We start from the raw sequence: 11,006 nt of genomic DNA on the forward strand, positions 1-11,006 counted from the left end.
CCCTACAAGCCCACTGCAAGTGCAAACTGTGCAAATGCAAAGCGAGTGTGTTCAATATACTTGTCCAAACTGAAGCAATAGCCGATGAGCCGATGATTTGATAAGTATATATGGGGAACTCCGATTCGTGTTTTCGTTAGTAACAATGGATATGGATGCCAGAATGGTCGCTACTGCCGCTAAATTCATCGATCTAACAAACTAAAGGTTAAGTATGCGAAGTATGTAACATTGTAACGAAGTATGTAAAACGATTACAACGAATATATATATTATATAGCCAGGTAGTTCTGCTTACTTAAACTATTGTTGTCTGTTTTAATATATTTTGAAAATATGCAAAAAATGACTTTTTCCTCTGGGTTATTGTATATTTTTACAATTGTTTGTGACAACGTCATAATGAATTTGGTAAACATGTATAACTATAGACGATTTATGTACAGACAAAAAAACTAAAAGGAAAACTAATTTTCAAAGTTTTTTTACAAATGGTGTGAGTCACCTGGGTGGTGAGACTTGCTTCAAATTCAAAGACGCAACTATGCACATTAGTCTCTAAATAATTTTGAAAAATTAGACGAAACACTTGACAATGATGTCTAATTTTCATATTTCCTTGGGTTTAATGTGTATTTACTTGAAAATAAGTCATATTATATATGAAATAAGTAATAAGTGTATTTATATTTAAAAAATGTTTCTAAATTTTTCAGTCTTTATGTAAAGTGAAAAAAAATTATGAACAGGACTTTGTCGAGAAACCAGTAATAAGGACGTGTACTTGTACAAAACTAAATACAGATTGACATATTTTGAAAATGTTCAAATGTTCAATTCTTGTCAAACCATTAAACTATACTCGATTTTATTACACTAGAGATATTGAAAGTTGAAAGAAAAAAATCTTTATACAGGAAAAACGACGAGATTGTTTATAACTGCACTTTATTCCTCGTTATTCGAAATTAATATAATTATACTGCGGGAGCCAAGAGGGTTCCCGTGGTTTTTTAAATGAAAATTGTCCAACCATGATTTTTTAAAATGCATTTTTGCCTTTTGTACAAGTTACACGCAACTCATTAAAAATTTTGATTTTGTCATTACGAATAAATTATAAAATTTCATGAGAGTTGTAGGTGCTACGAAAAATGAGCTTGTACATAAATATGGGGTCACGATTGGATTAACATGTGGTAAAGATAACGGTTTTATTTCTTAAATTTTCAGAAAAAATAGTTTATCATCATCATCATCATCATCATCATCATCATCATCATCAAAGAACATGCACGTATTGCGAAATATAGAGAGTTGCACATTAGTTTCAGCAGTTAGTATTAATTTCTATCTTTTTTTTTCTCCTCGGAGGACCTTCGGTCAAGGTGCGCCAGTATATGTGTCTGAAAGATAGCTTCAGAAGCATAATGTAATTTGCAGGTACCGCAATGATAGAGGGTACGTGGTCTAACATTGAGATTGATCGTGTTGCAAGAGTTGCTGGAACTTTGTTCTTCATTACTTCTCATATTCACGTTGGAAAAGATTTTCAATCGATATGGGTCCCAGCACTATATTTCGTTCTTGTTGTCGCTGCTGTTGATTCGTTGAAATGATAAATATAATAACAATAATGAAACAGTGATTTCAGGACATTGGTGATATTTTTTTTTTTTTTTTTTCATTAAAGTACAATATCGGAATATCGCGTAAGCTCATTTTCCGTTTTTGTGGCACGTAAAATTGTGCGACAGGAAGTAAAGACGAAACCTCTTATGATTCAAGCGACAAAACACGGCGAATGATGATCCGCAACTTTATTTATTTATCGGTGTAGATACGCGATGGATGAAACTACATGCGAAGAAAATGTGGTTTTCGTCACATGAGTGGCCACTGGCTAATGGCCGCTCGTATGACGAATCCTCCATTTTCTATACTGCCGAGGGCATAACAAATTAAGCTTAGGAACAATAATTTAACACAACTGAGGCTCTTTGGATGTTTTTTCAGGGAGGTAAGGGTCAAGCTTGTCGCGCCCTCATCAAAGCTGTCGTTATGAACCATCATGCCGTATACACGCTCAAGTTTTCCACACTTGTTGCAAAAAATACTTGGTAAATTATTTGCGAGTACACGCGGTGCGTGATATAGTGCGCGCTATACTTGAGAAATTCCCCAAACCGAAAACGAAAGTTTTTTTTTTTTTTTTTTTTTTTTTTTTCCTCTCGTATTTGTTGTAAATTAAAAGTTAGACTAAATATCATGCTCGTCAAAACACTTACCGAACTAAAAATTTCCACCAGTTTTTTTGTAATTGCTCAGCAATAAGCGTTGTTGCCTCGGACCTATTCGGAAACCAAAGAGCTACTCAAGTTTCAATTTTTGAAAGTTATCCACACTTGTAGTCTGCGACGCATGAGGTATCGTTATGACGTTATAATGGGTACGTGTGAATAATATATGTTTAAAAGGTACATATATCTACAAAATTACTTTTAAATGACGATTTAGAACCCTACGTTATGCCTAATCGCGGTGTTGCGTTTTAGGGAAACTCTGGGAGTACTTGCGTGGGGTTTTTTTGGAAACGTCGGCCAGTAGCGATAATTACTACTTATTTTACTTATTTATAATTTTATTTGACATTTCAGACTTGTATATATATATATATATATATATGCTCATCGTTAATCACCTGCCATCTGAAATATTGTTAACGTTTCCTTTCTTGGTAATTAAGTAATATAATTATATTATAGTATATTATATATACTATATTTCTCTCTGATTTTACAAGGGTAAAAGTGTCGTATTTTCTTCTGGGTGAAAAATTAGGAGAAGTGTATTGTTAGCTCTTCGATTTGTAAGAAAACTAATGTACTGTATAGTTATAACGTTGATTATCAATCCATAATTACGTGTTGTTACTGCATATAATTATATAGCATACGTTTTGTCGTCCCACTATTTACTTTAAAATTGTATTTCAACGTTAATTACTGCTTTGGAACCTGTGCATTTTGTTCATTCACTTAGCCACTTTACAATCATACACTTATTTTAACATAGATGATACCTAATTAAACTTATCAATACGACTATGCCGTTCGAAGTTGTTGTCTCGCGTACTTATACAAAAGTTTTGGTCAATTTCGACCTTGTCTGTATCTGTAATGACCCTTGGGTTTACTACTTGCATGTACAGGTACCTACGTAAACTGCACAGGTAATTATATTCTTTTAGTATCTAATATTAATAGATATTTTACAATATAGTTAAAGTTTTTGTGTTTCGTAAATCTTCTCCCGTTCGTGTAGCTTTTTTTCTCCCAGGTTACTGAAATTAAAGTTCGTTTTTTTATTTTATTTTTTTTATACTTGCTTAATTAGTAAATGTACGTTTTACTGTCACTTGATAAGGTGGCTCCAGCGCCTAGTGCCGTATCAAAATAGGGAGACTAAAATTAAATATTATTTTCTTTAAAATATGGTATAAAATTATCGTAGAGACTGTTGTAAGCCATATTCCACATTTTATCTGTTACTTTAGTGAGTCAATATAAAAAAACAAAAAAGTTTTATGGTGCCCTAATTGATGAACTGTTACGGTACGCTCCTAAATTCAAGAGTAGTTATACCTATATATATGTACTCTGCAGAATGCAGACAGCTGAGAGCAGACTTGCACTCGCAACTGTATACTTAGTCTCCGATTATTTAAAGATTTTGTTCGATAACAAGACACTTTTCTCATGTCATCGAAAACTGCGTAATAATATATACAAGATAGTATATTTTTTACACCTTACGGGTTATTTATATAAGTGCAGCAGTAGGTTGTATATTGCGTAAAATTGCATTTCCTATCTAACCCGTCTTAAAACTACGATTTTGTAAGCATGATTTCTTACAATTTTCATCGTCAACCTTAATTTTTTTTTATACGAATAGAAAGATGGGAATTCAAAGAATATAATTCAATTTTATTAACCTAGGTTGGGTTATTTATAATTTTAACATTGAGGACACTGGAGCCACCCATTGGTGGATACATTGCGCTGTGTCACACACTTGTTACGTTTTGTGTGTACCAGTACCAGTACAAACAGCACACAACTGTTGGCCAAGTTGGCCCCCTGACCCCCCTGTCCCGACCCGACCTATAGCTACTTCATTTATATATATATATATATATATATATATATATATATATATATATATATCACACACGCACATATTTATACGTATGTAGCTCAGTTTTGTTTTTGTCGTATAGGTATAATACACAGCAGACAAAGTCAATCATCCGATCAGGGCCCCTCGCTCAGTCGCTCCTCGCCCTTTTTTCCTCCGCACTCATTCTCTTGGTATACTTACTTTTGCATATATGTATATACATATAATACTTGCATATTTGATTTTGATGTATATGTGTGTGTTTGTCCACGTGTTTGGTCTTTTGCAGAAGACTTGTTAGTTGTTCTCTGAAATGTCGATAAAATGCGATTCACTGCAGTGTTGTGATGTGATGACCAGGCCAATTCCAGCTCAGTTTCGATTTTGACGGCATCGGCGACGTTAAGTGTTGTAACTTTGAGCAATAATTATACTCTTACTGAACCCAAACAAAGAATCGCAGTACTCTTTGAATTGATCGAATTATTTTTAATCAATACAAAAATAGTCATTTCACGTCCGGAAGCATTAAAAAATATGTACTATGTTTCAATAAGTCACTGACACATATATACTTAATCAAGTATAACAAGTTTTTAGTTCTCAGACTCAATATTTATATAAAGTGGAAATTGTACGAGCTATGCGCTTATTGGGACTGACAGTTTTTGTCACTGTACTCATTTGCTACGTTTCATTGATTGAAACATTTCGTTTTAGAGGAAAACAAAGATCACCTGTTATTTTCAGTAAGTATAATGACACGATCTCAAGTATTTTAAATCATTCTTTTAGCGAGGAAACTTCTCGAAGATAATTCTGGGTAGGTACACTTTTTGTTGTACAATATTTAGACAAAACATGGGCATGTATAATCTTAGTGTAGGAGTGTAAAATGTTTTTAAAAAATATTCAAACAGCACTACATGATATTATACACTATACTTATTTGTGGCCAATATATCTAAGCATAAGTATAAGCTTGACGCGATTAAATTGAATGACATGAGCATGGATATAGACCATAATAATGTAGTTCAGTACCATCAATTTATGCTAAATAGGCGTTCTTAATAAAAAACAGAATAAAGCCTGACTGAAGGGCCTGTTTCATTCATTCTCACGCTATACAAAGCTAAAACGCTCGAAACTTTACGTTTGGTTGAACTTTTTTTAGTGTGAGCATGAAAAGGCCCCCCTTCAAATCTACATCAGGCATTTTCGTGAGAGCAAAAATAAAAAACTATTTAAAATTAGTTTAAGAAAATTTAATTAAGTATGTAAGAAATACTGACATATGTTCTAATCATACTTTTTTCTATAGGGAAACAGCTTTTATAACAAATTTATGTATACCTACTGATAATTGAAATTCATAAATTTTGCGTAGGTATAAGAAAAAATGGAGGACGTTTTTCATTCAAAAAAATTATCAAAATTTTTTATCGGTACCTCAACTTTCTTTGTAGAAGAATTTTTTTTTTATACACTTCAATGTATGAAGGTTTTTCGTCAAACTGCCAAATAGTACTTTTTAATCAAAAGTATCGATATGCAGGCCGAGCGGCGGCGTAACAATAATGCCTTCGAATATTGCGATATCATTAACGCAACTTAAACTCTACACAAACAAGAATTTAAGAAAAAATTTTTTTTTTAATTTCAGTTCCAGGTGATGGTGGTAATCAGTTGGAGGCGTCACTCAATAAAACTACAGCTGTTCATTACCTTTGCGAAAAAGTATCCAATGGATTCTTCAATATTTGGCTAAATTTGGAACTTTTGGTTCCAATTATTATAGATTGTTGGGTAAATATTTTTTGCACGTTATCGAAACGTGGTTGATTACTTGTGTCTTGCTATACATGTCTTTTACAATTTCGTAATCGTATTGTATTGCAACTTTGAAAAAGGAAAATAAAAAAATACATTTACTTTTTGAAATAAAATCATCATTCAATACGCTCATACGCGCACGTACGTATATTGTTAGTTTATTTTAAATGTACATGCACCAATTAATTGGTGTGTGAGCTTACAACTAGCTGCAGTATAATGGATGCAAATTTATCAAAAACAATAAATTAAAAAAATGTATAAATTTTCAGATTGACAATATGAAGCTCATTTATGACAATGAAACACGAGAAACAAAAAATCCTGATGGTGTAGACATCAGAGTAGTAGGTTGGGGTGACCCTTTTGTAGTGGAGTACTTAGATCCCAGCCGGGCATCCCCTGGCTCTTATTTCAATAACATTGGGAACATGCTTGTAACTAAACTGGGCTATGTACGAAATGTTTCCTTAAAAGGTGCACCTTACGATTTCAGAAAAGGACCAAGTAATATTCTGTCATGAGCTATTATAAATTAAAAAAAAAAAAAAAAAACATACATACTTATCCAATTAATGAAAATACATTTAAAACTCTATAGATGAAAATGAAGAATATTTCATCCTTCTGAAAGCTCTCATTGAAGAAACTTATACAAACAATAACAATTCAGCTGTTACATTAATAGCTCATAGCATGGGAGGACCAATGTCATTATTATTTTTACAGCGTCAAACACAATTGTGGAAAAATAAATACATTAGTTCTTTGATAACGCTTGCTGGTGCTTGGGGAGGATCTGTAAAGGCTCTTAAAGTATTTGCCATTGGAGATGATTTGGGCGCATTGCTACTGAGAGGAAAAATTCTAAAAGACCAGCAAATAACTAGTCCAAGTTTGGGTTGGTTACTGCCATCAAAATTATTTTGGAAGAATGATGAGGTGCTTGTAGAAACTCAGCTGAAAAATTATACATTTGCTGATATGAGAGAATATTTAATGTAAGTTGTGCAATATTTAGTGATCATTGAATGAACTTTTTATAAAATGGATAATTAATTTAATAATTTACAGAGATATCAATGTGCCAAATGCTTGGGAGTTTCGAAAAGATAACGAGAAATACCAACTAGATTTTAGGGCACCAGGAGTAGAGTTACATTGTTTGCATGGAGAAAAAGTACAAACTGTTGAAAAGTAGGTTGAACATGCAATTGTATTTGTAACGGCAGGAATTCAGAAAAAAAATTATTTACATGAAATGTGACTATTAAATTACAGATTGCTGTATAAAGCTGGAGTAGCGATCGATGGTTCTCCAGAATTAGTTCCTGGAGACGGAGACGGCACTGTTAATCAAAGAAGCTTGGAAGGTTGCACTCATTGGAACGGACAACAAAAACAGAAAATTTACCATCAACCGTTTCCTGGAGTGGACCATATGAAAATTTTAAGTGACGCGGGTGTTATTGATTACGTTAGAAAAGTTCTAGATTTTAATTAAGTGGCACATGTTACCATGCAATTTTTTTTGCAAAAGGCTGTAATGACTTGGAATTTTTTTTTCACTGTGTAATGATTCTTTAAGACTTGGTGTACATAAATTTTACGTTCGGTGTTAAGAAAAATTAACAATCCAGCATACAACGATAAAGATGTATTCCATGAAAAAAAGGGGTATCCTCGTGACATCCCTTGTAATTTATTTTAAACGTTTTAGCATTTTTTGTATATACAGTTTACCTGAACAGCAAATGTATTTCTTAACCGAAAAGTAGTGCGTTACGTTATGATTGTAGAAAATTGTTCCTACCTGTAAAAAGAAACTAAAGTTTAGTATAATGTACGCAATAATAATATGTTTTTACGAAAACAAATTTTTAATAAACAATAAATACTTTTATGCTAGTTTTTCGTACATTGACAATAATCCAGGGTAAAGTTAATATGTGTACATTGTTCACAGAATATATTATTTTGAATTTGTGTCTTATGTACATAAAAAGTTTGTAGCACTACTTCCACAACAGTGCTGTCTTGATACACATACCAAAGAATGTGATGTATAAGTGGAAGTAACAAATTAAACCTCCAGTCAGTGCTCATTTCAACTGAACACGATATAAAGGCAGCAGAGGAATGCTCATGGTTTTAGCTACGACATTTATCACACAACGGCTCTTACACATACCTCTTAAAATAGACCATTAATAACATTTTAAGACTTTAATAGAAATAACTAAGATCCGTGTAAAATTTTTAAAACAAAAACATTCCATAAAAAATGTAAAAAAATATACATTATTTAAACTTGAATAATTCGAGTTTTTTCTGATAGTGATTTGCAATATTTTTAAAGGTGCACGGTAAATTTTAATATAAAAAAAAAATAAATAAATAAATGGAATTTTCAATTAAAAATAAGACGGTTTAAAAAAAATAATAATTCAACTAATGTCAGTTGAGCCCTGATGAGCTTTTTAGGAAAGCATACAGACCGAGGGCTAAAATAGTAACAACTGTGATAGTTTTGTAACTTTTTAGACGGTATGGAATTTTTGGTGGTGCATGCTGAACTACTTTCAATTTTCGCAGTCTTTCACGCTCTTGACGACATGCTTCAGCTTTCAATTTCCACTCCTGCTCCTTGCACCTTCTGCGCTGATCAAAATCTTTAACGGCATTATCTATCGATTCAGGTGGATACTGATGATATAACGTTGTGGATTGATGTAACAATCCTTCAAATGGCAAGTTATCTGGTAACTAAAAAGTTGAATACTTTTATGATACTTGGAAACACAGAAAAATTGGTACTAAATTTTATTGAGTGAGAAATTATACTTACTGTACTAAGAACCTTATGAGTATGGCCCATGTCGGGTGTTGTATCAAAAATTTCCTTGTCTCTGTAAGAAACAATTTTGGTACTCAAGTATAAAGGAATCAATGGTGGGCTTCCCAAAAAGTAATCAAACAGTCTATGAAGTAATTTCCTATTTTCCGCGTACTTGTGAGCATACCACGTTGTGTACTCTGCGAGAGCAAAATGTGGAAATAATTCTACACTGTAAATAATAATAATACGTAGTTTGTCTTTAAGCTTGACAAAAATGTTGTAGAAGCATATGAATGACATTCATACTTTTCTAAATGTTCCAAGAGTTTTGGATGATCTCTGTCTAGAAGAGCAAATATATAAAATAATTCTTGGTTAACTTTTTCCATCGTTTTCTCCATAAATCTTTCAAAATAAGTTGTGGTCAACTTTTCTAAGGTGTGCAAACCCTGTTGCAAGCCCATGACTAGTAATACGGTAGCAGCTACATCGTTGTAGCCTTGATAATAACTAAAAATGTTGATTCAAAATTTGATAAGAAAATTTATGGTGCTGTTATTGGAAAAGCTATGATGATCGAATATTTACTTCAAGTCTGAGTGCCTCGAGAGAACCCAACATATTATCTGTGTTAATTCCTTCTGGAACGTTTCAATAACATCTTCTGAGGCATCTTCAGGCATATGGCCCCTACTACGAGCTACATCTTTTAATATCTGTTGATATACATCATTATCTATGAGATTATGAATATTTTCTAAATTATTCACCATCTCAAATTTCTGCATGTCTGGTAACCTTAATAGCTTTGGCCAGAGCACCTTTCTTACATCGTCTGTGAGATAATTTTTGTTTTTTTTTTTGTTTTTTTTTGTTTTATTATTATTACTGAAAAAACTATTCAACATCCATAGTTTCAACTTACCACGAACCAATCCTTCACTACTTCTACCAAGGCGTTTTAAATCAGAGTACGTTAAATTTGATTTAGCCAGTGTTCCTTTGACTACAATTAGTTTTAGCCTCTCCAAGTCTGTGAAAATAATAAAGGAATAAAATTTTTCATTTTCAACAATCAGAAAGCATACATGCTGACTCAATTAATTACCTGTTGAATGCAAATCTGCAGGAATCGAAATTTCAGGTACAATCTCATTCTCCCATACTAAATCCAAATCTGACATATTAATCAAAGGAATGCTTTCACAAGAGAACTTTCTACATGCCCACTACTGTTGTACTGTACTATTAAATCGTCGTTTTACTGCAAATCCATACACAATGAAATTGACAGATAACTAATAATCATCTGTACGTGTGTGGGGATTGTGTGGAGTGGATTTACAATGCTACTTTAATTCCAGACCTGTTTTTCCCCTGTAAAAAACAATCATTTGTGATTTACCACACATATTACACTACGCGTTGCAAAAATAAACAAGTGGAAAGAAGAACTAACGCACGTATAGGATGGACTGGAATACGTAGAGAGGAAAGGTGTCAACTCCAACCCCTTCTCAAGGAATAGTCAAGTCCTGAGCTCTGTCCAATTGTCCGGATAGTAGATCAGTTGTATAGTCGTCGTACCAATATGACAATCTTGCCATACCTTTCTTGCGTTTTCTGCACCCCAAAGATACTTTACACGTAATAAAAACAGTAATCTCTGTTTATGCGCCAAGTATTTACATAACCTAATTGGTCCCCCAAAGTCTTTTTTCTTTCTCCACTTATTTTGGGGAAAGCTTAGCTTTTCCTACAAGGATCCACGATGACGATTCTACGATTTTCACGAAAACTTGCGCGCGCGTATCACGCTCAGAAAATGCATCGAGATTGATAAATTGTAAAAATTAACTGTAAGACAGGTGTACTTAGCTCATGCGCGGGGGAACTGTCAGGCATGACACTTGTAAACACTGTAAACAGTGTAAACCTGTAGCCATGCAAGTAGGTAATAGTAGGACCTACTTACTAAGTATAGGTACACGAGAAAACTCTGCACGAGGTGACTCTATAATATAATTGGTTGTGTTCGGCCCATCGACTCGGAGCTCGGAGAGTCGGAGCTCAAAGCACGGGAGCAAGTGAGCAACTGCGAGTACTTAAGTACCCCTCAGGGCAGACTGTGCCGTGCTGTGACGCCCGT

General features: G+C 33.4%; 2 protein-coding genes across 4 annotated transcripts; one reads left to right on the forward strand and one right to left on the reverse strand.

The window, feature by feature from the left end:
• The first annotated feature begins 59 nt into the window (after window positions 1-59).
• LOC106644450 (lysosomal phospholipase A and acyltransferase) lies at window positions 60-7,921 on the forward strand. 2 transcript variants are annotated; one of them, XM_089590225.1, is made up of 7 exons: window positions 4,226-4,373; window positions 4,472-4,931; window positions 5,849-5,991; window positions 6,291-6,525; window positions 6,620-7,019; window positions 7,093-7,215; window positions 7,300-7,921. In XM_089590225.1, the coding sequence occupies exons 2-7, from the start codon at window positions 4,826-4,828 to the stop codon at window positions 7,520-7,522; spliced, it is 1,230 nt and encodes a 409-aa protein (XP_089446351.1). In that variant the 5' UTR covers window positions 4,226-4,373; window positions 4,472-4,825; the 3' UTR covers window positions 7,523-7,921. The 2 variants fall into 2 exon arrangements, with proteins under 2 accessions (XP_089446352.1, XP_089446351.1); XM_089590226.1 differs by lacking the exons at window positions 4,226-4,373; window positions 4,472-4,931 and adding an exon at window positions 60-221.
• Window positions 7,717-10,931, reverse strand: LOC106644451 (TBC1 domain family member 20). 2 transcript variants are annotated; one of them, XM_023391358.2, is made up of 7 exons: window positions 10,321-10,931; window positions 9,966-10,234; window positions 9,783-9,890; window positions 9,446-9,692; window positions 9,164-9,367; window positions 8,867-9,086; window positions 7,717-8,784 (listed from the first exon to the last, which is right to left on the reverse strand). In XM_023391358.2, the coding sequence occupies exons 2-7, from the start codon at window positions 10,039-10,041 to the stop codon at window positions 8,476-8,478; spliced, it is 1,164 nt and encodes a 387-aa protein (XP_023247126.2). In that variant the 5' UTR covers window positions 10,042-10,234; window positions 10,321-10,931; the 3' UTR covers window positions 7,717-8,475. The 2 variants fall into 2 exon arrangements, with proteins under 2 accessions (XP_023247126.2, XP_014215444.2); XM_014359958.2 differs by having other exon boundaries at window positions 10,317-10,931.
• Between the last annotated feature and the right edge of the window lie 75 nt (window positions 10,932-11,006).

The sequence above is a fragment of the Copidosoma floridanum genome, unplaced genomic scaffold, assembly GCF_036245765.1.
Source record: "Copidosoma floridanum isolate Cflo_tuat_1 unplaced genomic scaffold, Cflo_Japanese_pri ptg000012l, whole genome shotgun sequence".
NCBI lineage: Eukaryota > Metazoa > Arthropoda > Insecta > Hymenoptera > Encyrtidae > Copidosoma > Copidosoma floridanum.

What these genes read in the sequence shown, in the direction of transcription:
- LOC106644451 (XM_023391358.2), bottom strand. Translation starts at nt 10,041, where the DNA reads ATGTCAGATTTGGATTTAGTATGGGAGAATGAGATTGTACCTGAAATT. An exon ending in TCGAGGCACTCAGACTTGAA is followed by an intron (nt 9,368 to 9,445) that starts GTAAATATTCGA and finishes CAACATTTTTAG; the next exon opens with TTATTATCAAGGCTACAACG. An exon ending in CTCATAAGGTTCTTAGTACA is followed by an intron (nt 8,785 to 8,866) that starts GTAAGTATAATT and finishes TCAACTTTTTAG; the next exon opens with TTACCAGATAACTTGCCATT.
- LOC106644450 (XM_089590225.1), top strand. Translation starts at nt 4,826, where the DNA reads ATGCGCTTATTGGGACTGACAGTTTTTGTCACTGTACTCATTTGCTAC. An exon ending in CGATTTCAGAAAAGGACCAA is followed by an intron (nt 6,526 to 6,619) that starts GTAATATTCTGT and finishes AAAACTCTATAG; the next exon opens with ATGAAAATGAAGAATATTTC. An exon ending in AAAGTACAAACTGTTGAAAA is followed by an intron (nt 7,216 to 7,299) that starts GTAGGTTGAACA and finishes ATTAAATTACAG; the next exon opens with ATTGCTGTATAAAGCTGGAG.